This window comes from Clarias gariepinus, chromosome 6 (genome assembly GCF_024256425.1).
Source record: "Clarias gariepinus isolate MV-2021 ecotype Netherlands chromosome 6, CGAR_prim_01v2, whole genome shotgun sequence".
NCBI lineage: Eukaryota > Metazoa > Chordata > Actinopteri > Siluriformes > Clariidae > Clarias > Clarias gariepinus.
In genome coordinates, this window is record NC_071105.1 from 17,683,898 (window position 1) to 17,710,139 (window position 26,242).

Below are 26,242 nucleotides of genomic sequence, written 5' to 3' on the forward strand. Positions count from 1 at the left end.
CATATCCTTTCCTTATCTCTCAGCTTGTTCAGCTTAAAGTCCTAAATATTATGTATCTGCACAAAACTAATAAGCAATTTTTATTACTTCGATGAATGCATGTACTACTAAAATCTAAAAACAAGTTAAAAATCTGTGGTTTATAGGTTTATAGACAAGCAAAATTATTAAAGTGTGCAGGTCTTTGTACAGTATATAACAACGTCAAAGTGACAAAGTGTTTCATATCAAAACGGAATTATTGTTTGGTCACTAGATAGATAGGCATTAGATGCATGACTGAGGTCTGTGGCCACACTTCACAAGTTAATGCAACTCATTCTCCCTGTGTCCACCATTCAGAAAGAGACAAAGTGGTGGTGGCTGACGTCCTCTCCCCAGCTTCCCCTCTTTAATCATTTTCCTTTAATCTTTACCTCATCATCTCTAAATCATTTCAGATTTTGTTTTGTTCTGGCCTTGTTTTGATCATGACAGGAACACTCAAGTTTATGAATCCCTGATCATGTCACATGTGCATCCGTCTCTTGTTCACTCGCTCTCTCTCTCTCTCTCTCTCTCTCTCTCTCTCTCTCAGTCAGACCCAGGGCCACTGTTTGTAGTTAGAAAGAGCTATTTCTAAAGCAGGGGTCATAAACTAAAAATGGTGCTTTGACTTAATTTTCTCAACTGGGTTTTGTATGAGAAGGTGATGAAAAATGTTTTGGTTATGTGAGACTGTATGATTACATGCAACAGAAGCAGTATTTTGCATACATACAGTACCACTCTTACAGTATATGACACCATCATTATACATCACCCAGCTATAGCTACATAATGAAAACACATCTAACCCCAGGTATTGTTCCTGTTTGCTGTGGACAAACCAGCCTGCTCCTGATTTTTCACTCTCTGTTTGTAATGGTCTTCCACAAACAGCGAAAAGCCCATAAAACTCACAGTGTTATCTCTGCCTGAGCACTTTTGTTGCATGGTAATGATTTTCAATGCTTCAGACCAGCATGGTTCTGTGTGCCTGTGCAATAAATACATTGAGATAAAAAAAAAAAAAACACAGAAAGCGGTTTTCCACGTCCAGGTACACTAATTGTAAGCTGCAGGTAATGTATTATTGCTGCTTAGCTTAGGTGTATTTTATACAATTTGCAAGCAAACCTGTGCTCAAAAGAACCCTGTTGCTATGCAAGACTCAGTCTCAGCACATTTCCATGGTGACGGGGAGATGGAATTAACAAGCTATACAGAAGCCTCCTCGGCTTTACTGGAAGACTAGGTCTATTCACACAATTGTTGGGTATATTGTTAATTTCATTTGGAAAACTTTTTTACAGCTCGAGTTACATTGAGTGTAGGATTATTGCTCTAGCCTTTAGTTTTCAGAGTAAGGGTAATAAATGGTTATAAAGTGTCCAGAGTGGATCACAAATTCTAAATTATTCTATTTAGACATCTCTATTACCACACCCATTGCAAGACAAAACACGTACCATTGGATGGACTCATGGTTACATTCATCAGTGTTAATATGGCTTAGCTTTTAAGTGCTTTTAGTTTTTAGCATCTAAAACAAAACAAACAAGTAGTCTCTCCTTAACCCACCCAACTAAATCATATGATAGAATGCGGATGTTCAGAGTCTTGGTCACTCCTCAGGGATCTGTCCAGGTATTCTGACACCATGGTCCAGTGTATTTCTGGGGCTGGAGTTGACACAGCTGGACCTGGTGGTTTCATTCTTGCTGCCAGTCCTCTGCAGGAACTGCAGGAAGTTCTCCTGGATGGATCCTTCATGACTTGAGCCTCCAAATTCCACAGGCCTGTTGGAAGCACAGCACTTCCTCAGCTTTATAAGCTCCTCCCGAATCTGCCTGTTGAGCAGTCCGTAGAAAAAGGGGTTCACTGCAAATGAGGAGTAAGCCAACCAGGTCACAATCTCCTCGATGTCCCCTGGACTCTGGAGTGGTGTCATGATGGACAAGTGAAGGTGGAAGCTGAAGTATGGAAGCCAGCACAGCAGGAACTGCCCCACAATGATGACGAGTGTAAGGGCAGCTTTCCCACCTCCAAATACCCTCTCAGGGGACAGTCTCTGAGGCAGACTCCGTGTAGTAGTGATGATGGTAGTCTGGCTGTTAATAGAATCTGAACGACACTTCTGAGCTGGATTCGGGGGCCATGGGGGAATGGGAACGTGTTGCCTTGCAGCCGACCGTGCCACCTTGTAGACATTACAGTATACCGCAAAAATCACCACTGCAGGAACCAGAAAGCATACAAGAGTGAAAAGAATGGCAAACGCTTTCCTGAGACGACTATGACTCCAGTGCAGAGAGCAATGGGTAGCTGCAATGGAGCTTTGATTCCCATATGCTGGCCAACCAAGTAAGGTAACAAGTGCTAAAAGCAAAGATTTCACCCAGATAAAAACCATAACTCCAACAGCCAGGTGTATAGTCATCTTTACCTCATAGCGCATGGGGTGGACAATGTAATAGTAGCGTTCCACGCTAATGGCAGTTACAGTAAGAATAGAGGCACAGACCAGAAATACATTTAGAAATATATAGACTTGGCACTCCAGAACCGTAAAAGTCACAGTACTGAAGAATGGAGAACTTGATACTATTCCGAGAGGCATTAGCAATATGGCACAAAGTAAATCCACCGCACAAAGATGGCACACAAATGCATATTTCTTCGTGTGCGGAGCTCGGGCGATGGCTAAAATAACTCCAGTGTTGCCAAGCAGCGCTGCAAGGTTAAGGGTCACCATGCCAAATAACCCCACTAGATGTTTCATTTGGGACTCGGAGTCGATGACTTCCTCCACGCTTGGTAGTGTAGGCTTTGTGGGTCTCCATTGGCTGGATGTGTCATTTGGAGTTGTATGATTGGTCAAGAAACCTGGCCCAGCTTTCTCCATTGTTCACAGCTGATGGTATTTGGTATGCCAGGTCAAGCTCCACCATCACCAAATATTGTATTTTCTCTGATTCCTAAATGTCTTTCTAAAAAAATAATAATAACAAGATAAAAAATAGAGACATCATGTGTTGTACTTGTTTAACATTCACAACCTTTTCATGAAATTGTAAAATGGTTCAAAAAGTTTTTTTTAAATAATAGTAGACATTAAAATCTTTTGTGTTACAGTATTTCTATTGACTAAATATATCTGTAGTATTGTGATGTAATATTATGCATTATGTAGGATAAGCATTTTTTATCAGAAAAATCCTAGTTTAAAGAGATTTTGCTTCAGTTAACAATTTTATAAACGCCTGATATTTGTGAAAAATCTGTATTTGTTCACTCTAGTTAACATGCTATCTACCTGTCTCATTGGTGTCTTTATCAGTGCATTAATTATGGCAGAAATATATTGTTCTCTCAGCCTTGATAAAAGGCTTATTAACTACTCAACATCAATGCAGTTGTATTGTTTTCTATGTAAAACATACGTAGTGTCAGCATGCTACTCTTTCTGTTAAGCTAATATACATTAAGTTAGTTACAAAATATATTTTTAGTTTCATTATGTTTTCCTTGTGGTTTAACCAAAACGAGCTCCAGATGAGCATTCAGGTAATCACTTTTAAAAACTGATGTCTGTTTTTTAATTTAAAAAAAAAAGGAAACCAAAATTGCATACCTGCAGGAACCATGGTTGTTTTTGTTCATCCCGAGAGCACAACAGAATCCACTTCTTCTCTAGATCATAGACCACCTGCTGCTTCTGACAAGTCAACATTCTCCACAACATGTGACGCTCACACTCTCTTATTCCAGTTGTGTGATCCAGCTTGTGCCTTGAGACAAATTCTCATCAGAATTAAGAACTGAAATGCTGAACTCTAATCTTTCTTCCTTAGGGCCCAGGTGAGAAGACAGACCTTTTCTACTCTCTGCCTCCACCGCTGTTCATCAATATATGCACCACTTAAGTAGGTGTTTTAATAGAATGCTTTCTCTCCCCCTTCTGTGTGTGTGTGTGTGTGTGTGTGTGTGTGTAGGGCTGTGACTGTCACACATTGTATTCCATGATTTTCCCCCTCTCTCTTCCTCTTTGAATCAGACACATGCTCTTCTGTCCTCAAGAGTGTCAGTGCTCCCCTGGGTCCTACTATACATCCGTTCACAGAAATCAACATTTATGGAATGAAAAATTACACCTGCTTTAAAAGTGCATCTATTATTTAACTGACAACAACCATATTTGCTTCTGTCCAAATATATTTAAACAAGCAAATGTTCCATGACAATTTGCTATATCTCGAATAAATCTCAGGTTACAGTAAATTACAGCATACTGGATGACGACAAACACAAGCAGGTAGTTTAGACTGTTGAAGGGGCTTGACTAGAGACTAAGAGAGAGAAAGATAACAACAGGCTTTCTTCTTTTGCCAGATAACTAGGATGAGTGCATTTTTTGCCTTTTTTTTTTGTCAAGATTTATTTAAAGGCAAGTACAAACATTTCCATAATTAAATTACTTATCCAGTGACCTGCTTTGTAGCTCAAGGTCTGTGGGTGTAATCCAGTTAGAAATCTTTAAGAGGGAATGTGAAAAACATTTTTAAAGTGTGAATTCAAGCACTTCCTGCCAAGGAAATTCATTTTACCACCTGGGTGCCGAGACCGGAAAGTGTGTTGATGTGTACCTTAAGGGGTGGTTCTCCAGTCCAGCCAAGAGGTTCAATATTTAATTAATTCTAGACTATTTTAAACAATAAACATTACTGGATAATGTATCACAAGAAATCCACACGTTAGATTTAAGCACAATTATTTATTTCCCACCTGTTGAGTTACCACAGCAACAAGTTTACCCAAGGCACTCTTAAGAGCTTGACATTCCTTCAAAATCAGTTAGCAGTAAACAAAGTGCAAGTGAACTAGGCAAGTCCTGGACTCAAGCAAGCATTAACAGTAATATAATTTATGTTATGTTCATAGTGCAATATGCAGGTATGCATAATAAACTTCAAATTTGGAGCACATGTTAAAAATAAAAATAATGTAGAGAGTGATCTCTATAATGAAGATGCCACAAAGAGGCCACATAAAATAAAATGTGAACTGCTGGGTGCTGATTTAGATTTTTTTTTTTTTTTAAGGGTATTTGGTTCTGGGACCTTGTGAAAGATTTCAAACAAGACAGAGACAATGAGCAGTATAAAAAGTAAACTTTGAAACAATGTGATCAGGTACCGATAGTTCAATCTTAGGAATCAGTTGTGTAGCTCCTTTAAAGTAAATACAAATACATGCTTTAATTTTTTTTAAAGACAAAATTATTGAATATAAATTTCAGGATTCATACAGGAATATAACAGTTCTAATTTTTACCCCAAATTAATTAATAACGAACAATGGCCCTTTTCTTAAGGTACACAATTCACATGGCATGGATGGATACAGTGGTTTAAAAAGAAAAAGGAAAAAAAAAAAAAGAAAAACACAAACATGTATATTGCCCAAAACACTAACAAAGTTAGAAACAATGTCAAGATAGAAAGCCAATACAGAATTCTAACAGAAACAATGGAAATTTCAGCACAATTTAACTTCTTTTAAGTTACAAACATACGTTTCACTTTTGTTTTAGACGTTGCACAATTCAAAAGCAAGTTCAAGACAGAGACAAGTATTCAAACAGCTTCTGTAATAAAATGAAGGCACTAAAACTGTCTTGAACAAACGCAGAAAACCTATCATGTCCGCTAAATGCAAAAATATGTTTGTAATTTAAAAAGGTTTGAGCAACTTAAAAAAAAAAAATAAAAAAAAAAAACAGATCCTCCACATACCCTCTGAATTCCAAAAAATCTTATCAATATTTTCTTTATTTATTAATGGTTTGAATTACAAATGAAGTTATGCTGAACATGTCAGCAAATAAATTTTTTTTATCAACTTTGGTCCACTATAAATATGACGCACAAAAGCAACTTTGTAAGAGTTAAACAACCATGTTTAGTGGAGCAGGATTCGGGCTCTTCACAGGATGAGGTTAGAAGTGGAGCTCCAGCAGGTAGCGGATGCGGCACTGACTCTCTTTGTAAATTAGATACTCACTGTTGTAGAAGCTGCTAGTCTGGTACTGAGGTTGTTTTATGGGTTTCCCCTGTGGCACGGCAACTTCCTTCCCATCTAGCTGAATGAAGACATCTTTTGAGGGATCTGTAAAGGACAAACGATTAAAAATAATGTAAAAAAAAGTTAACACTGTTTTTAGTTGATAAAAAGTATTGTGATTGAATCTATTTTATGTAAAATACTGTGCTTTTTTATGCACAATTTTGCAGTATATTTTATTTTAGTCAATACAAAAACATTATTTACTTTTCCAACAAAAAACTTAATGCTATCAAAAGATGACAGTAAATTTATTTGAGAAATAGCATAATAAAGACCACAGTGTTGTTACACCAACTTAGAGATGTTAATGATCAATCATTAATCGATTAATTGCTGTTTAAACATTTTAAATTATATTAACCGATTTAATTTTTTTAGCAAAATAAAGCTCAGTAGATCTATTAACTTGTACTTTATAAGAGAACTGCACTTACATTTTAGCAATATGATGAGCAATATTGTTTTTTTAGAGGCATTATTGTTGAATAAGGACAGAAAGACAATAGTAGTATTTTTAACAGCTTAGTGGTGAAACATAAAACAAATCTCCCAGGCAAATTATAATTCCCTATTGTTGAAAATAACAAGGTATTGGTGATCTGTAAAGTGTTGCCAGTTCAGGAGGTTTTCAGGTTTTGTCGCATATAACTAAATTGGTGGGACTAAATTGGTGGGACACCACTTTCAATCCTACCCTAAATATTGGCTTTGTTTAGTTTATTATTGTGCATTGCACTTTATACTATTTTTAATATAGAAATATAAAATTAAATAGTTTATTATTGTGTATTGTTATTTATACTATTTTTTTATACAGAAATATAAAATTAATGTATTTTTGAAAATATTTTTGTACTATTTTTGCATTCAAAATATATTTTAAGAATATTTTAGTCATTTGATTATATTGGAACTTCCTTGTAAAAGGGACACTGACCTGGTTCTTGTGTCCCACGTGCTACCACACTGTTGTAGCCATTAGGAGCCTCTTTTAGGAAAGGGTCATCTCTGGTAATGGTGTATTCCTTGCCAAGAGCAACTTCATTCAGAAACATAATGCCGATATCCTTTGATGTTCGGACTGTGGAAGCAAATAGATATTTTACAAACTTTCATACCGCACCATATTGTTTCTGCATCCAATTAAAACAAGAGTGTTCAAATTTTTTATTGGAGGGCTGTACGACACAACGATTGTCCCACTGTAATTGATTTCCTTTTGATGATATTTGTATGACGTTATTACAAAAGAAAGGCAGGGATCCTCACCATAACCAGCAGACTTGGAATTTTCTGAGGCAAAGTAAATACCACTGCCCACTCGACCACCAGAGTGTGGCATGATGCGTAGACCACTTTTCAGAATAGCTGCCACAACGGCTACGTTAGTTCCATGCCACAGCAACCTCCGGTTGTCCAAAGCATCATTGTCACTGAAGCGCTCTGCCTACACAAGCAACACACACACACGCAATTAGACACACAGGCATACACAGCGATTAAGAGTTTTAACTGCAGAGTAAATTGGAACGAGGGTTTTAGCAGTTTGACTGAGTGTATTGTTTGTCAAAACTTATTATAGACACATTATATACCCATAAAGGGAGAGTATGCATTGCAAAAAAATAAATATATAGCTAACCTCTTTATCTCTGTCCACTTCCCATACATCTATTATGCGGAGTCTTTGACCAGTGGCACTTAAGTACTTCTCAATAATCTTGAATCAACAAATGAAAAAAGGCACCCATCAATTATGCATAGGGAATATATGGCAAGTTTAAACAAAGCCATATTTGGTTTATGATTCTGTCTATTGCATTCATTGTATTAACTTTAAATGTAACAAAGGTGTATACCTTAAACTCTTTAGATTTTTTATCCATGAGTTTAAGGTTGCATTTTAGAGACTGATAGTCCTGGTCTATTGGATGAGGAACAGTCTCCACCATCTCATCCTTCGCTTTTTCTGATTCAGCTTTAAGGCTTTGGGCGATCTCTATATCTGCCAAGACCTACCACAAGTAATCACATGGAAAATGTTATGTATTCAGAGTTGTGGACACAATAAAGTAAAAGATAAAACTGGATAGTTTGCCAACAGTATGATATAGTCCAACAACAAAGCACTAAGCTTAAAGCAACTCTTACCAGAAGCATCTCCTTCTTGTCCTGAAGGATGGCATTAGTTCTGATGACAGGGGGTCTATTGCGGCCAAAGTTATGTGGAATAATGGTAAAGAACTTAGAAGTAAGCTCTTCTAACTTCCTTTCATTATTTTTTCTCCTTATTGCTTCTTCAATCTCTTCTAATGCCTCAAAGCCTTTAGCAATCTGCTGCTTACTCAGCTTCCCCAGCGGCATCTTCTTAACGTCTGTGGAAACGGACAAAACTTAAGACAGTGGACATTTTCCTTTAAGTTAAGTGCAGTTCTTTAAGGGAAAACTGGTTGCTTGGGGCCAACTTGTTTCATTAAAGACATAACTAAAGAGGTCAATCCTCCTGTGCTACTAAAGCTTCATTTAATTTCACATTATGCCACACATCTTACTACTAGTTAACCAACGACCTTCCCCAACACACCCCACAAAGTGAAAAACCAGCACGATTCCTGAGGAAATTAAGCACTTCAAGTTGTACTGTGGAAAGAGCAGCTGTCTGCCAAAACCAACATTGAAAACCCAGTCAAGGAAGCACTTTAAGTAATAAAAAAAAAATCTTAAACAACACTTATTAATCTATTTAATAATTGTTTTTAAGTAACTCTAAATTGACCCCATGTTGTTTTATTTATGCCTAAGGCAAGCTACAAACGTTACTAACTTCTAACGCAAGGCTGAATCCCAAATTGCTTTCTAATCTCTAATGAAGGACACTACTTGGTGTTTTGAACAGGTGATTACATACCGCACACTAGCTTTTCATTTTACACAGTATAATCTAGCTTTTTAAGCTTTTAAGCAGACAAACAGACTAAGCTGAAAATCACACCCAGGTTCATGCTCTCCATGGCCTCCTTGAACATGTCATTGTTAAAGATGAACTTGATGAGTCTTTGCGTTGCATCTTTCAGTGTGCAGGGCAGAATGTTCTTTTTTGCTGTCACGACTTTGCCATCTACAGCATCAACCTGAAACATTCACAATCAATCAAGCAGTTTATTATGTACATTGAGATAAAACAGGTTTTAAAAAAGGATTTGATCACTAATATAGTGTACTAACATTTGACAATATGTACAATTTGTGGATTGTGCAAACAACAATATATTTTTAACTAGCATTAGTACCCATCATTGATGGATAAAGAGTCTTTAGAAATAGTTAAAAGATTAAGGATAAAAATAAACTAATCAGCTTTAACGTAATCAGTGATATTGCAATTTTAGGTTGAAGCCCACGTACATGTCTGCCTGTCTTGCTGCACGGCGGAACTCTCTGCCCAACTTACTAATACAAAGAAATAAAATTTTATCTTTGTATCTTACACCTTGTTTACACCTAGTTGTACTTCTTTCGTCATCAACCAAATATACTCCCTGTTTAAAATACTGTAGATTATTTAATCTGGTACATAACTTTTACTTATTAACATTTTGATTTTAGCAGATAACAATGTACTTTTAGTTCAGGTTTTTTACACACCTCGGACTGTTGCGGACATGTTTGCTCTAACGACTCGTGTTTAATCTTAAAGTAGCACTATACATTACTATTTTTTAATAGTGCCACAAAAAAACATAAAATGATCTGTCTGTACATCTTTAAAAGTTTTGTTTTTTATAGTGTACTTGATTTTTTTAAAGTAATCCATACTGTCACATGTTCGTTTCTGTTTCGTGAGGATTTGGGCGCCTTATAGGCCTTACAGTTGTTTCCGAGTCTTACGCATACTCTGTGTATTTTTACGGTAAACTATGGTGTTGATTATCTCTGTTAAGTGATGCATAAAGCCACGCCCACCTCGAGGAAAAAAGTGCTATATTCATCCAAAAAAAAAACACTGGCTGCTGTAATGTAATCTGGAATATAACTGCTCATAATGTCCCTTCTTTTAACTTCAAGAGATTTAACTTGAGGCCGAAAAACTGGAAACGTTTCATTTAATTCTGCCCAGTCAGTTTTGCGTGATGCTGTAAAAAATTTAGCTGGACAGATATACAGACAGAACATTTTTTGAGACTGGTTTCTGGTCCTCCAATGCATGAAACCAAGTATATCATTAAAAACGCCAGTTCTGACCAATGTATACAGTAGACAAAACCTCTCTTTTATTTATATACATAAAAATGTAATTTCATTATTTACCATCACTTCAGCGTCATAGTCTCCTTCCACTTCAATCAGAGTGTATTTTCCCGCATAAGAGACAAAGTTAGCACGATCGCTCCAGTTGTTCTTTGTTTTGTCTTTGAATTTCTTTTCAAAGTTCTTAATGGCAGCATCAGCATTTGAAGGTTCAGATAAATTGTTCTGTCCTGCATCTCCCTGCCCATGACAAAAAAGGTCATAAATGAGAATGAGCTAGATCATTTTAATTATTTTAAAACCATAATGTCAGAGATAATAAATGCCACACAATTTAAGTCAAAAACTATTCAGATTACATCCCAACCCCTTATATTAAGCACTAACTAGAATACCTAAACAATAAAAACACAGTTGGTGCATTAACATCGTATCTATCATGACAAGTATGTATCATGACATGTCTAAAATAAACATAACAAATAACTATAATATTTACACAGCAGTCCAAAAAAAAAAAAAAATTGCCACTGCGTTGATTACAGCAGTAGGGTTATTCTGATAAACTCATGCCTTGTCCTTTATTATAACATTTATTTCCACCTAGATCTTGTACACAGGATCTTGTATTGATAATAGCAATACAAGACCTTTGTGTTAAAGCCTCCTCCAGCATATCCCAAAGGTTCACAATAGGGGTGCACCAATTAGGGTATTTGAGGCCGATCACAGAAATCAGAATCGGAAAATACTGATAGGTGTGTGAGGATATAATAACTGTAGAACTTTTTACTTCATAAAAGGCAACATTTCTTATTATTTTATGGAGATTATAAAAAAATGCACAATAAACAAACAGAATCACCTCGGCTAAGGAGCAAAAGTTTCCATTCCTTAACTAGAATCAGGGGGTCCTCACAAATGCCAAAATGCTTATCTAAAATGTGTTGTCCTACTGTACTCACTCACCATATAGGCTGCATCAATATATAACAAATCAAAACTTTTTGAATAAACATAGACATTAATTATCACTTATTATTAAGTAACGAGGGCATTTTAAAGAGACAGTCTAATAAATAGTTGCTCACTGTCAGCCCGCATGCATGGAACATAAGCTACACCCTGGCTGCCTTGGCCAGAGATGAGAACCTTAATTCGAAGTCTTAATTTTTTTTTTTTACTTTTCATACTCAAATTATTTAGGGTGGTTGTCCTTTAGTGGCAAATAGAGTTTGTTATGTTTAGCTTCTGTCAGACCTTCCTCCAAAGAGGTTTTTCTTTTGAAAAATAGTGCATATTGCAAATTTTACATGTTTTAAAAAAACTTATTTGGTAATTGTCCAGTGCATGTTGTTTTGACTGTCGGTTGGCGAATTTTGCATTATCACAATAGTATTGGTTTATGTGATCAGCCAGTTAAGAGAAAACCAACCTACAGTGGGGCAAAAAAGTATTTAGTCAGCCACCAATTGTGCAAGTTTTCCCACTTAAAAAGATGAGTAAGGCCTGTAATTTTCATCATAGATTTCTAGCTCTCACAAATCTGTAACTTCTTTGCAAGGCTCCTCTGTCCTCCACTCGTTATCTGTATTAATGGCATCTGTTATCAGTATAAAAGACACCTGTCCAAAACCTCACACTCCTAACTCCACTATGGCCAAGACCGAAGAGCTGTCAAAGGACACCAGAAACAAATTGTAGACCTGCACCAGTCTGGGAAGACTGAATCTGCAATAGGTAAGCAGTTTGGTGTGAAGAAATCAACTGTGGGAGCAATTATTAGAAAATGGAAGACATACAAGACCACTGATAATCTTTCTCCATCTGGGGCATGCAAAATCTCACCCCGTAGGGTCAAAATGATCACAAGAACTGTGGGCAAAGATCCCAGAACCACACGGGAGGCCTAGTGAATGACCTGCAGAAAGCTGGGACCAAAGTAACAAAGGCTACCATCAGTAACACACTGCGCCACCAGGGACTAAAATCCTGCAGTACCAGGCGTGTCCCCCTGCTTAAGACAGGACATGTCCATGCCCGTCTAAGGTTTACTAGAGAGCACTTGGATGATCCAGAAAAGGATTGGGAGAATGTTATATGGTCAGATGAAACGTGTTTGGAGAAGAAAGAATGCTGAGTTGCATCCAAAGCTACTGTGAAGCATGGAAGTGGAAACATCATGCTTTCAGGCTGTTTTTCTGCAAAGGGACCAGAATATATATCGGGCCATGTATCGTGAGATTTTGAGTGAAAACCTCCTTCCATCAGCAAGGGCACTGGAGATAAAACATGGCTGGGTCTTTCAGTATGACAATAATCCCAAACACACCACCCGGGCAACATCACTGCTCTAGAGGAGATCTGCATGGAGGAATGGGCCAAAGTACCAGCACTGATGTGTGAAAACCTTGTGAAGACTTACAGAAAATGTTTGACCTCTGCCATTGCCAACAATTATAACAAAGTATTGGGTTGAAATTTTGTTATTGATCAAATACATATTTCCCACCATAATTTGCAGATAAATTCTTTCAAAATCCTACAATGTGATTTTCTGGATTTTTTTTTTCTTATTTTGCCTCTCATAGTTGAGGTATACCCATGATGAAAATTACAGGCCTCTCTCATCTTTTTAAGTAAAAGAATTTGCACAATTGGTGGCTGACTAAATACTTTTTTTGCCCCACTGTATATCATTACCCAATTACGATCGGCGGCCAATCGATCGGAACACCCTCAAATTTCAATTAAAGGAGTTAAAGACTGTATTCTGTAGTGGCCAATCCATGTGTAAAAATGAGGTTACATAATACCGAGTGTGATGAACCTAAAAAAGTCATCTTATAATATGCACGCGCTATTATGGAAGCAAAATGCTATTAATGCTGGAGAAACCTTGTCATTCAGGTCGTCAGCTGACCTCATTTTCTGGGCACATAATGTTGCTGAACCTAGAACTTAATCAATCCCAGATCATAACACTGCCCCCACAGGCTTGTACAGCAGGCACTAGGCTTGATGGGTGCATCACCCATCACTCTGGAACTGGGTAAATCTGGGGAAAAAATTTCCAATTAGCTTCACTGATAAGTGTTTTTTTTTTTTTTACACATCTGCTACACATCTGTTTCGTCCCAATCCCTGAGTTCTCTTCGCATTTTGTGTTTTGAAGTGTTCTTACTTTTACTATTAAACATAGCTGTGTGTTTTACTGTTGTTTTTCTGCGATTTGATTAAGTGTTAAGTAATCTTCTGCTCATTTAAGATGTTTTTCCACCCACACCTATTTCTTGAAGATTATGGTTTACCAATATCCTGCAAGTTTTAATTATATGTTTTTCAGTTATTAACCCTAATTTTATTAGTTTCAGCAATCAGCTTAGTTGTTTTCTTGCTTGATGCAGGCCAGTAATTGACCCTTTTTTCAAAACATACAGCTAATTAAAAGGTAAACAAATTGTAAAAACCCAACTTACTACTCTGCCCCATCTTGTCCAGCAATAATATTTCCCTCCTGACAATAAGACCTGGATTAAATAAAATTTGTTGTTGTTATTTCCAATGTTGGTCTGATTGAGCATACAGTCATAATCTTCATAAACCTGTAGAAACAAAAAATGTAAAGTTTATTAGAGAAATAACTACTGTTACAAGACTTTTATTACGAATGCTACTATTAAAATTGTGTCTATTTTCTTATTTAAAAAAAAAAAAAATATAGCAAAGTAGTGGTGCAGCTGATAAACTGGATCTCTCATTTACAAGCAGAGCTCATCTATAAACCAAAGTTCACCCAATAACATGAAATGATTTATTTGTTCCTACCTCGGCATTCAACAGTTGACAATAGAAGTCTGGTTTCCTTTTGACCTTAACCTGTGAGCCTGTGGCCTTCAAAGCTTCTTTAGCCGAGGTGAACTTGTCTTTTACTGGCGCTTCAGGCTCTTCTTTTATCTTCTTTCCGCCTGCTTTGGTGGCAGCCGCTGCCCTTCTCTTTGGAGCCATGCTTTCTTCTTGTACTAGAATATCAAAACTAATTAATTTCTTTAGTAGGGTGATGGAAGCTCATTCTTTGCCTCATGTTGCAAGAGACAAATCATACCTCTCTTCTTTCTCTGTTCTCATCTATTTAAATTAAGTGAGAAGCTAAGAAACCCAAACCATGTCACATATGAATGCCATTTATGTTTTCAACTGTCTTACAGTCAAGGACTTTGTACTTTGCCATAAAACTCACTCTGGGTTCATAAGACTACACAAAGAATCACAGGTTCAAAGCTAAATGTGGGTAACTGTCTCTGTGGTGGTTCTGTAAATGTTCTCTCGGTGTACATGTGGATTCCTTAAAGGTTCTCTAGTTACCTCCTGGTATGTGATGTGTTTCTGCGTGCCTGATTCATAGGACAGAAAGTCCATGTGGGTATAAAGTCATTCTTTCATTCATATATATTTTATACCATATACAGGGTCACAGGAGTTCCTGAAGCCTATTCCAGTAGAAGCTTAATGCTTAATGAGCAGAGTGCCAATGCATCGCAGAGTACACACACACACACTCTACAGGCTATTTGAGAACGCCAGTTAGCTTAATCTCTGTGTCTTTGGATTGTGAGAGGAAACCGGAGTATCAGGAGGAAACTCACCAAGCACAGAGAGAACATTCAAACTTCACACACACAGACTCGTGGTGGGAATAAATTCCCTAGAAAGAGTGTATCAAATTCCTTTGGGTGCATTTTGGATGCACGACCCAAAATAATGACTTTCTGTTGAGTAGAGCCCATGACATGCAATTTGAAAGTTGTTCAGCTAAATGAGCTCTAAATGTGTTCCGGGTTTCATGTGCATGCATGCATGTGTGTGTGTGAGTTATGCAGCAAAATCTTGTGTGAGTAATTGTTTGTAATAGCAGCAGCTTCCAACCTACAAAGCCCCAAATGGTGGGGGAAAAAATCCTTAGAAAAACATAGGGCTGATGTCATAGTGCTTGGGCCCTAATCACACACTATGACAATTTAGGGCTGATATCATAGTGCTTGGGCCCTAATCACACACTATGACAATTTAGGGCTGATATCATAGTGCTTGGGCCCTAATCACACACTATGACAATTTAGGGCTGATATCATAGTGCTTGGGCACTAATCACACACTATGACAATTTAGGGCTGATATCATAGTCCTTGGGCCCTAATCACACACTATGACAATTTAGGGCTGATGTCATAGTGCTTACAGCCCTAATAATTGTTTACTAGTAATGTTAGAATTACAGTTTGCACAATTCCTAACTAAAATGACATAACCTTACTTACATTTAGTAGACGCTCTTATCCAGAGCGACATTAGGGTAATCTCATTACACATCTGAGGGTTAAGGGCCTTGCTCAGGGGCCAATGCCTTAACCACTGAGCTACCCCCTGGCCCCCATTCTTACTTAGAATTTAACACAACACATACATAGATATTTACTTAGTTACCTACAGCAATACTATTCTCTTGCTACATAGTAACAAGTTTTGTTTATTTACTTTTTTACTTCAAGTAGTTTTTCAAGCAAGGACTTTCTTATTTTTAAGCATAAAATCAATAGGTTCTTTAACTTGTAATTGAGTACATTTTTTGTACTTTTACTTAAATAACCTATTTGAGTAATGTTCCATCTACCACATATGTGGTAAGATGAGCCCCAGGACTGTGGGCTTGTCTGGACTTGCCCAGCTGCATCATGGCCAGTGTTTTGGATGATGGTGTAAGCAACAAACAGTGTTGAGGTCCAGAGAAACTTCTGATCTTACACCATACAAAACTTTCTAATTATTTGAAGGACATGGTTTATATACTTAAAAAGCAGTAATGGTAACATGTTTTAAACCGTTTAAAGAATAATTATACTAGACACATAATGCTTTTTTACAACAACAACAACAACAACAACAATTTAACAGTAAAATGCGTCCCCAAAAAGTGAACCCAAACACGAACAGGACACTGCTAAGGAGTACAGCATTGTTGTTAGCAACGATATGGTATAACAATCACGGCTAATCATTTAAATATTCACGTTCGTCCAATGAAAGACGTATTGTGTAATGCAGCGCGCTGGGATTTACTACAATAATTTGAACACCCACCTCACTTCCGTGCACTAATGTCAAAATCGTTGTTCAAAAAATCTGTCCTGGCACAAACTACTTCCGCATCCCATAAAGCCACGCCCACAATGCGGCACACGTCAGTAGGCATTCCGCTCTTCGAGCGGGGAAAACCCATTTAAGGTGGGAAATACAGGTTGGAAGAATGAGAATTTGAAATATTCGTGAACAAAATAACTCGTGAACTACGGACTAACACGACGTCTTGCAATATATGTATATTTTATTATTATATTTAACTTATTTGTATTTACTTAATTATTGTTATTTAAGGTAAAAAATTGTACAAATAAACAAATTTAGGTTGCTGACTTGCAGTCCTCACAGTCCTTGCACAGTCTCAGTGCTGTTAAGTGTGCATTGTATGGCTTGGGACACAGCATGGAATTATAGCTATATGAAAGGCAATGTCCACACGTACCCGGGTATTTTTAAAACGGAGATTTTTATACTTAATTTTTTTTTAATGCTGTAATTCTGTCCAAACGACCTACGTTTGAAAAAATATCCATGTCTGCATAAACCGCAAAACGCCCTGTTAAGTGCTGTAAGGGTCATCCCTAATCAACAAGGGGACACTCAGAAGCCTAGAAGAAACATTACCGTTTTCGCTTTGTAAAAGTCCGACACGTCTCGTCCAAAACCGCCGTCGATGTCTGCGGTGTCCGTGTATCCGGAGGTTTGTATTTAGCAGCAGTGAGCTTCGTAGTACATTCGGGCGGCTCTGTTCGTTAATTTAATCAACGTGTGTATGTACTATTGCGCAAATATCGTCATATAAACGAAGCTGACGTCAAATCAAGGCGACTAGCACACACACAATGACATCATCGGCACGCAAGGTGACGTTACAAGCAAAGATCCACATCTCCAAAAGCGTTTGGAGTTTTCCAAAAGCTCCGTTTTCCACGACCAAAACTGTGTTTGCATATGGATGAAAGTCTGAAACCGCAGATAAAAATGTCCATTTATAAAAAATACCTGGCTACGTGTGGACATGGCCTTAGGGCACAAAGTGGGGAACACCCTGGACAGGGTGCCAATCCAGCACAGGTTACATATAACAACACACTCAAATTCATGCACTACGGCATGCCAATTAGCTTAATCTGCATGTTTTTGGACTGTGGGAGGTAACCGGTGGACCCAGAGGAAACCCACTAAGCACAGGGGGAACGTGCAAACTCCATGCACACAAACCCGAGCCGGGACTTGCGCATGGACCCTGCAGGTGCAAGGCTACAGTGCTAACTACCAAACAACCACAGTGCAACACATGTTCTCTAATGTGCGTCCACAAGCAGTTTGCAGTAGGATGTGTCTTCTAGAGAGAATAAAGTTTGAACCAAATTTGAACACGCTTTAAATTGTTTCATGTTTTTTGGGGGAAAAGTGATTTTAATGAAGGCATAAATAGAACTTTTTAGATAATACAGTAGAGAATCAGTGATCAGGACAAAGATATGTACTTTTCAGGTAACAATTATATTGCTATTAAATAGTAATTGCACTTGACATTATTGTTACCTTATTTAAAGGGGGGGGGGGATCAAAAGTGCTGGTCCTCATCACTCAGAACCAATTATTTATCCTTCCTTTTAATTTTTAAATTGGTTGGGATGTTGCGGGCATTATTTAGTGGCATTAATAATATTAGTTTATTATTGTAGTTTTGGCATACATGCACACCTTAACTAGATGGGGTCCAAGTAACTCTTACCCCATCTACTGGTAAATCATTGTTCACAGAACCACACTTACAGGCACACGTATTGTATTTTTGTGTGTTTTAGTAGTTTTGCTATAAGATGAAAACCAATAGGGCATTTCGTACCATGTAGTATTCATGTTTATTTCGGTTGACCTGCTGTTAGAATGTCTGTTCAGCCTATTGTGTTTAATTGAAAGTGATAATATTTGTAATTACTGAAAACATTTCATTTGCCATCACCAAGTACTCATTTCAGCAGTTATTGTCACTACATTCAGGGGTTTTCTTGGCTCACTCATTATTAGTGATGAGTTGGGTCCACTAGATGGCAGTGTGTGTGTTACTTATACAGTAATGTATGTTACTTAGGGTGAAAGGTCAGTCTCATATATACAGAGGGGCCCAAAAAATGTTTACACACCAACATAAAAAATGTCACATGATAGCATCGACAATGGTGTGACTACTGACATCTAATTATGGCAGCAAATACTACACATTGCTGCTATAATTAAATTCAAAATGTAAAAAATGTAAGTGTTGAAGGGTGTACAGTATACATTTTTTCGGCCTCTATGTATATATCTGAGGTGTCTTTAGCAGAATAAACAACAGAATGATTATGGAGGCTTGTATATTTTTCACATAGCACTTTTTACTATTAGCACAGAACTGAATACATTTTTTTTTTTTTGATTTTATGGCACTATATGAGAATTAACTGCCACATAACAGCCTGATACACTGTCATGTGATGTTGGAATGGGACGGGATTAAACAACAATAATAAAGAAAACAGGTCTGACATGCAGTTCGTTGTGCTTGTGTCTGCTACTTAAAAACCGATCAAAACAGTTTCTAAAAGCTAATTAAGGACTGTCGCACTTTTTGAAAAGCTATTTATCTTTTAAAAAAAATCATTTATACACATTACGTAGTTCAGTATTTAACCATTGATGGTAAGCCACACAACTGCAAAATGTTATAAGATAAGATTCCATATGAGGAAAAATCCTGGATTATTTTAGGGTGGGAGCGACTCAGATCTAATGTAGCATTCTCCTCTGAGCTACAATATCCCTCTTAAATATGTACAGAAGGTGTAAGGTAGATTGTCTGAAGGGCAAATAAGCATGGCCACTTGCCCTGATTTATTGGATGTTTGTGGTCCACATAGCGATTTTTCCCTCCTCCAATTTACACAGTCTGGAATCACACAGAGACCAGACATTTTCTTTTACAGTACATCTGATGAAATGTGAAAGCTAATACAAATATTTATTTAACGGAAAAAAAATACAAAAAACAATGACCATTAATTTATGTACATAGAAATCAATGTTCAAGTCCAATATTCATTAAAAAACACAATTTTATTTACATTTTACATTACTTACAAGAAACAACAAACCTGAATCACTGAAAATCTACAATTAAAAACATCTTGTATATGATACATTGAACAGATTTACTATCATTTTTACTCCATGTCTTACTCCAAATAATACTTTATTATATGTTCTATAAAAAGTTGTGGTACATAGAGCTTCAGCTGGCATCCCATAATTATTTTCTAACTAGTCTCAGAGAAGGCGAGAGAGAGAGAAAGAGAAAGAGAGGGAATCTTTTTTTTCACAGCACATTAAAAATGAAATAAGTGCCACTCCTTATTGTGAGGGGTTTCCTTAATATCAGCAAACACGTTTTACTGACTAGTGATAAAACTGGCATTTGGCAGATGGATATATCGCCTTTTTTTAGAGAGATGATGTTGTCGAGTCCACTACTTCTCTTCCGTTACACACTGTTGCCACAATGTTGGATGCTGAAGATATAAAGCAGTTCATTAATTAATTAGCATTGTGCACCAGTGATAAAACTTTTAAATAACATTACAGAATAGTTTGATTTTAATATAATTTTGGTATAATGTGTCCCTGGTTTTTGTCTGATACAAGGGCTCATTCTTATATATTATGGCATCAAAACATTGTGTGTGAAAAAAGCCTTTCAAATTTAAATATCACTGGATTCCAACAAAAGTTTTCTTTATTATTTCATGATTGGATTCTGACTGAAATAAACATTAATATTAAGGCATCACTGAGATTTGTGTAATAAAAGGGTTTAATTAGATTTTTATGACATCACTTGGTTGTGTCTAAGAATTGTAAAAACCCATTGCTGATTAGTATCAGTATCAGTTGCATTAAGATCCTATGATTTTAAGATCTCAGGATTCGATTTTAATTGTATTGAGGGGATTTGTATTTATGTTGCAGAATCAGGCTCCTGTGCTGGTGTTGTACCTTGAGAGAAGCTTGAACCGGGGCCTGTGGTCACACTGAAGCGAGTGGTGGCCACCCTGAGACTGGTGGTGACGTTCTTCTGTGGCTGGAACAGGATGATGTGGATTTTAGGAGCAAAAAGGCAGCCCAGCACCACTGAGCCACTCAGACTCACCGAGATGCACATTGTAGTGGTCTGAACCTATGAAGATAAAAACAAATTTTAAGCAAAAATTACATCACAGTATTCAAAGGTGATGGGGAGAACTGTGACTATTTCATTATAATCTGACTAGACATCTGACTTTACTGGCTTAATTGTCTTACGAAGCACCTAACCAAAAGCAGCATATTATGTGCAGGATATAGTTAGTTTAGGAGGTAATCCACTTGATTTTTTTCTATACAGGTAGTCAGGACGTCACCACCTTCAAACACAAACATGCCTTTACAATTAAACATGCCTTTACGAACTGAGGGAATGCTTTTCTTGATGAAAAAAGTTATATGAAATAACATAAAAATATGAAACTTTAAAACTAGGCAAAGCCTACACACTACATAAGATTCTCAAAAAGTATGATTATGAAAGTAAGAGCTTTCGTTACATTAAATTAGGTTCAGGAGAGTATCAGAAACACACGCCTTGCATAACAATAAATCAGTAGGCTTTAAATAATGCAACCTAAATACCCACACAGGGAAAAAGCCTTATTCTTCTCTCTGCACATATCTGACTGCTTTGCAATTAAGCGGGATATTTACAGGAAAAACAACTGATTGCTTCTCACATCTGCCCCCACCAATTACACCTTTATGAGGATCTTAACTTTACTGGCTCATTAAGTAACCAATCAATTTTTATGCAATATACACAAATTCCCCATATTTATACAAAAAGAATGGCATGTCTTCAAATCCCACTTCTCACCAAATCTCTCTTCTCACACTAAGAATCAGCCTCAGCTAGGGTTCGCCATAGTTCAAGAATCTACAACACAATTATATTCACCAAAGGCAAAAACAAGCAAACATTTCTCTTTTTGAAAATACATTCTCGGGGACATCCTGTTCTTTTTGTCTCTCTCACTCTGTCTCTCTCTTTCTCTCTCTCCCCTCATGCTCATGGCTGCATAATTTACCCCAAGAGGCCATGACCCTCCATTTTCATTTTCTTTCTTTTTTTTTAATCGACATGGACCTGTGGTTTTAAAGGGAAAGCCTATTAGAGCCATAATACACCTACAAATCGAAGAGAATCTGACTGAACAAATGCACTGTGAGAGACCAGCCTTGCAATGTTTTCTTATTGTTTTTTTATTCCTGAATACCCATCGTTTCTTTAGAGATAAACATGTGAAAGTAGAAATTTTAGTCTATGTGATTGTTTACTGTAGTGTTGCAGACAGTTTTCATTCCTGTACATCTTCATGCGGGTCGTGGCTACTCCTGAAACCACGCTGCCTCTATATACTTAAAAGTGTATGGGTCAAAAAGCCTTATAAGATTATCCATCTCCTTCTGTTTTTTTTCCTGAAAGAAATGAAAAATATACCGTATATTTTTTAAAATGGGAATTCATTAAAAGGATTCATTAACAATGCTTTAAAAGATTAACAATGCTGCTTTGGCTGCTGCAGCATGAGCCATAACACAATGCAAAAACATCTAACTGAACCACATGCTGGGTAACAGTTTCAATGAAAGTACTTTGAAGCCAGCATCAAGGATAAAAAACTGCAGGTGTGGGGAATAAAATAACAATCGAAAGGCACATTGTTGTGTTAATGGATATCTTTTCTATTTCCAAAACCCATAATAAAAGTGAGATCTTGTAAATCCAGGCTATACTAAACACATAAGCCCTTGTGTGACTCAATCAGTACGCTTTGGAAAGATAAAAGCAATAAGTACACAGTGTCACTTATTAGGCCATGAGTCAGTGATGTAGTCTATGTGATATTCAGGTACAGTGTATGCCATATTCCCACTAAAAAGCTCCTCAATTCAGTTAAAAATGTGCAATGATACATATTAATAGTTTGATATCGCTGAAGTAAGAATTATTTTTGGAGTTACTTTGTAGATCAAGGAAGGATTTATCAGGAAGGCATCCCCATGCCTTCTCCTTATGCTCGCTCTGTGTCTATGCCAGGGGCAACACATGACACCTGACATAATATCCCCAGCTCGACAGTAGCTACGTTTAAAATTTTTGTTTAAGTTAATGTATTGTAGCATGGCTGGATATGAAACGAAGGCAAACTACACTCAGAGTGTAGGCCAACATGCACTGTGATCTTGGTATGCACCATTTGATGATATTAATAAACTGGGTATATTTACTCAGTGATTGCTCAGTGTTTCCAGGAATAGGCTCGAAATTTATTACAGTTTTGAGTATGATAAAGCAGTTACTGAAGAGCTTACTTAATTGTTAATTATGCATACTGTGAACCCTTTATGCATAATCTGATGATATTAATAAACAATTTTTCAGCCTTTATTTATTCTATTCTAATAGTTCTATTTTTGAAGCATCTGTGTTTTTAGCAGTTTGGAATTCACACCATAATTTAAAAGACCTGTCATGATAAACCTTCATATGACGCAATTCTACTGACTGTCAAAACAGTGAATGACTGCCTTCTCCAGCCAGGTGAAAACAGCAGAGATGGTGGTTCATTAAAACTGTTTAAAAATCTGATTAAAATAACAGTCTAAATCATTCTCCCATCTATTAATGTTACCGATTTTAAAGTCTTGTGTTGGTTATAATAAATAATGGACAACACACACACAGACACACATACACATACATACATACTGTACATACACACACACACACACGCACACAATCTGTTAGAATGCTCTCAGTTATGTTTTGGTATGTATTTGAGAACATGGTGTTTGCTGGATTTGCTGACTTTGCTGACTAAATATCAATATAAGCCTTATTTCTGAATTTTGGTCATTTACAACATCCTGGAAAAATGATGATAGATGCTAGCATTAGACAACACAACCAAAATAAAGACATGCATAATCATGCAAATAATCTTGTCAAAGGCACAATGCCTAGATTATTTATGGCAGTATGAGTGATTGTGAACAGGTGAGTCCAATTAGTAATTTGACGCTTGAGAACAGGGAACAGGTGCTTGACACAAATGAGCATGTAAAAGAGTGCATGCTAAGGATCATGGGAATTGTAGTCTGCAACATTGGGAATTACAGACACTGTTGTGTAATTTTGGTTTATTATAGAAGGCATCTATCAATACAAGTGTTTTCTTACATTCTTAAAAAGGCTTAATTTAATACAGTAAAATTATGATTAGTATTATTTATTTCCCTAAAGATATCTTCATAAGGGTTTTTATCATAAGGAATCTATTTCATCACTTTCTATACAGCTTATTCTGTATACAGAGTCATAGGGGCCTGGAACCTATCCCAGGAGAGCGCACAAGGCAGGGTACACCCTGGACAGAGTGCCAATCCATCGCAGGGCACACACACATACACACACTCACTCACTCACTACAGAAAATTTGGGAACGGCAGTCTTGCAGGTCTTTGGACTGTGGGAGGAAACCGGAGTACCCGGAGGAAACCCACCAAGTACGGGGAGAACATGCAAACTCTATGCCCACAGAGACAGGAATCGGTTCTGGTCAGCAATCAAACCCAGACCCTGGAAGTGCTAACCACTACACCACTGTGCTGCCATCATTACATTATATTAAATTCCATAGTTTTTAATATTATTCTAAAAGTGTAAAAAAAAAAAAAAAAAGATTCTCTAGGAGATGTGTGTTACCTGACTGTTTGCAAAACAATTTAATGTAGACAACATGCCAGATGTATTATACCCTTAAATGAAGGAAATTATGATCAGTAGAATTAAAGTGCTTACCCTGTAGTCACTGGCCGTGACATAGAAGATGGGCTGGAAAGCCAGCCAGATGATGCAGGTGGTGTACATAGTGAAACCAATAAACTTTGCCTCATTGAAGTTCTCTGGGCACTTTCTGGTCTTGAAGGCATAGAAGGTGCAGAGGATAATGAGGACACAGTTATAGGTCAGTGAAATTAGCATGCTGGAGTCCTTGCAGTTGCATTTCAACCTGACAATGTCTCTTCTCTCAGGACTGACCTCTTTCCTTACACCCGGGGTCTCGACCAAGAGCCAGACCACTACCACTAACAGCTGACAGGAAATGAGAGCAGCACAAATGGCTACCTGTGAAGCTGGACTAATGAGCCTTGGTCTTTGTGCACCATCTTTGACCCCATTGAAGATACGAGCAATGCGGTTGGTCTTGGTCAGAAGTGCAGAGTAGCAAACTGCAAAGGAGGTACCGATCCCGAGACGACGTAGCGTGCATACTACTACTGAAGGTTTGGCAATGTAGATGAAAGTTATGCAGTAACAGAGGAGCACACCCAGGAGTAAAATATAGGAAAGTTCTCGTCCACTAGCTTTAACTACAGGCGTCTCATTGTTCTTGAAGAAAAGACCAATCACGAAGAGCGTGCACATGATCCCCAAACAGGCGATGCTGACCGGTCCGATGGCCCAGGCATCCTCCCAGTGGATGTACTCCTCAGGCAGTTCATAGCAGCCAGTCAGGTTGGCCAGTGGCCATTGACCAAAGCTGCATTCTGCACAAGTGAATTCATCCAGGAGATACTGGTAGGGTTGGCAGGGGATGCAGATCCAACAGCAGACATCACCAGGCTGCATGCTCTTAATTTCATTCATCTTGCAGGGATCACTGCACTGAGAGGTAGGTACCACTTGGTTGTCCCAAGGGATCAGATTCGTATCAAGGTTCAAATTCTGGGCCCAAAAGCCCACTTTACGGTACACATATGTACCATTCTCTATGTGGTAATGGAAGATGTTGTACCGACCCAGACTGTCTCCATAAGCATCAAAATGAACGATGTTCTCTGTGTCAGCCGGACGAAATGGAGCTGTAGAGACAAACGGCAAAAGATAAGCTAAATGTCAAAGAAACATGGAAAGACTTCAGAGAAAGCTTTAAACTATTACATCAAAGTCTTCACAATCCTTATGTTATATCCACTCACTGCACTTACAATCACAAAAGCCTCGCATTTAGGAGGTAGATGCACTGGACACAGGTGCAAACTGTGCGTTCATATAATTGAGGTCACAAGACAGTCATGTTTCTTTTCAGGTAATTTTCCAGTTCTTGAAAGAACGCCAAAAGTGTTTCACTTTAGATTGGAAAAAAATCGACATTTTATGACTGAACAGGTTTTCTTCAACGTCCCCAAACTTCTTTATACAAATATTGATTTCCCATTCATTTTAAGCATAATAGCCTTTGGCTAATAAGACACAAAATAAAAAATCTCTGTACAAATGTGGCGAGCCCAATTCATGACTTCAATTTATTTTATTACAGTGGTTTTCCAGAAAAAGAAATGGCTTTACACATCTGCTGATTTTTCGAAACATCAACAGAGCAACCAGCAGGCTAGACGCATATTGGTTTATAGACAGAGCCTTTTACTAAGTCATTACAATAAGATGCCCTTTATTCCAAACATGTAGGCAAGAAATATCAAATATTAAGCACTAAGGTTTTTTTTTAATCACAAAGCATAATTGCATGTATACTATATAAGAAAGGACAAATTACATTATTTTCTA

General features: G+C 37.4%; 3 protein-coding genes across 4 annotated transcripts in view; all 3 read right to left on the reverse strand.

The window, feature by feature from the left end:
* Positions 1-1,323: 1,323 nt before the first annotated feature.
* Positions 1,324-3,895, reverse strand: gpr61l (G protein-coupled receptor 61-like). Its single transcript, XM_053499327.1, has 2 exons — positions 3,656-3,895; positions 1,324-3,011 (listed from the first exon to the last, which is right to left on the reverse strand). Exon 2 carries the CDS (start codon positions 2,924-2,926, stop codon positions 1,646-1,648), a length of 1,281 nt encoding a protein of 426 aa, XP_053355302.1. The 5' UTR covers positions 2,927-3,011; positions 3,656-3,895; the 3' UTR covers positions 1,324-1,645.
* An 891-nt stretch (positions 3,896-4,786) lies between these two features.
* On the reverse strand, positions 4,787-17,262 carry parp3 (poly (ADP-ribose) polymerase family, member 3). Of its 2 annotated transcripts, none has more exons than XM_053497659.1 (11): positions 17,158-17,262; positions 14,224-14,417; positions 13,875-14,000; positions 10,456-10,635; positions 9,140-9,278; positions 8,299-8,522; positions 8,007-8,162; positions 7,790-7,867; positions 7,417-7,594; positions 7,085-7,228; positions 4,787-6,189 (listed from the first exon to the last, which is right to left on the reverse strand). In XM_053497659.1, the coding sequence occupies exons 2-11, from the start codon at positions 14,401-14,403 to the stop codon at positions 6,020-6,022; spliced, it is 1,575 nt and encodes a 524-aa protein (XP_053353634.1). In that variant the 5' UTR covers positions 14,404-14,417; positions 17,158-17,262; the 3' UTR covers positions 4,787-6,019. The 2 variants fall into 2 exon arrangements, with proteins under 2 accessions (XP_053353634.1, XP_053353635.1); XM_053497660.1 differs by lacking the exon at positions 17,158-17,262 and adding an exon at positions 16,534-16,612.
* A 2,472-nt stretch (positions 17,263-19,734) lies between these two features.
* grm2a (glutamate receptor, metabotropic 2a) overlaps positions 19,735-26,242 on the reverse strand; it is a 42,633-nt gene continuing 36,125 nt past the window's right edge. Inside the window, exons 4-6 of the mRNA XM_053499490.1 lie at positions 24,473-25,536; positions 20,575-20,755; positions 19,735-20,090 (exon numbers count right to left, since the gene is read on the reverse strand). Coding sequence (XP_053355465.1) covers positions 20,023-20,090; positions 20,575-20,755; positions 24,473-25,536 — 1,313 coding nt within the window. The 3' untranslated portion in view covers positions 19,735-20,022. The remainder of the gene's footprint in view (positions 20,091-20,574; positions 20,756-24,472; positions 25,537-26,242) is intronic.

What these genes read in the sequence shown, in the direction of transcription:
- gpr61l (XM_053499327.1), bottom strand. Translation starts at nt 2,926, where the DNA reads ATGGAGAAAGCTGGGCCAGGTTTCTTGACCAATCATACAACTCCAAAT.
- parp3 (XM_053497659.1), bottom strand. Translation starts at nt 14,403, where the DNA reads ATGGCTCCAAAGAGAAGGGCAGCGGCTGCCACCAAAGCAGGCGGAAAG. An exon ending in ACTATGACGCTGAAGTGATG is followed by an intron (nt 9,279 to 10,455) that starts GTAAATAATGAA and finishes TGAATGTTTCAG; the next exon opens with GTTGATGCTGTAGATGGCAA. An exon ending in ACGTGGGACACAAGAACCAG is followed by an intron (nt 6,190 to 7,084) that starts GTCAGTGTCCCT and finishes TGTCCTTTACAG; the next exon opens with ATCCCTCAAAAGATGTCTTC.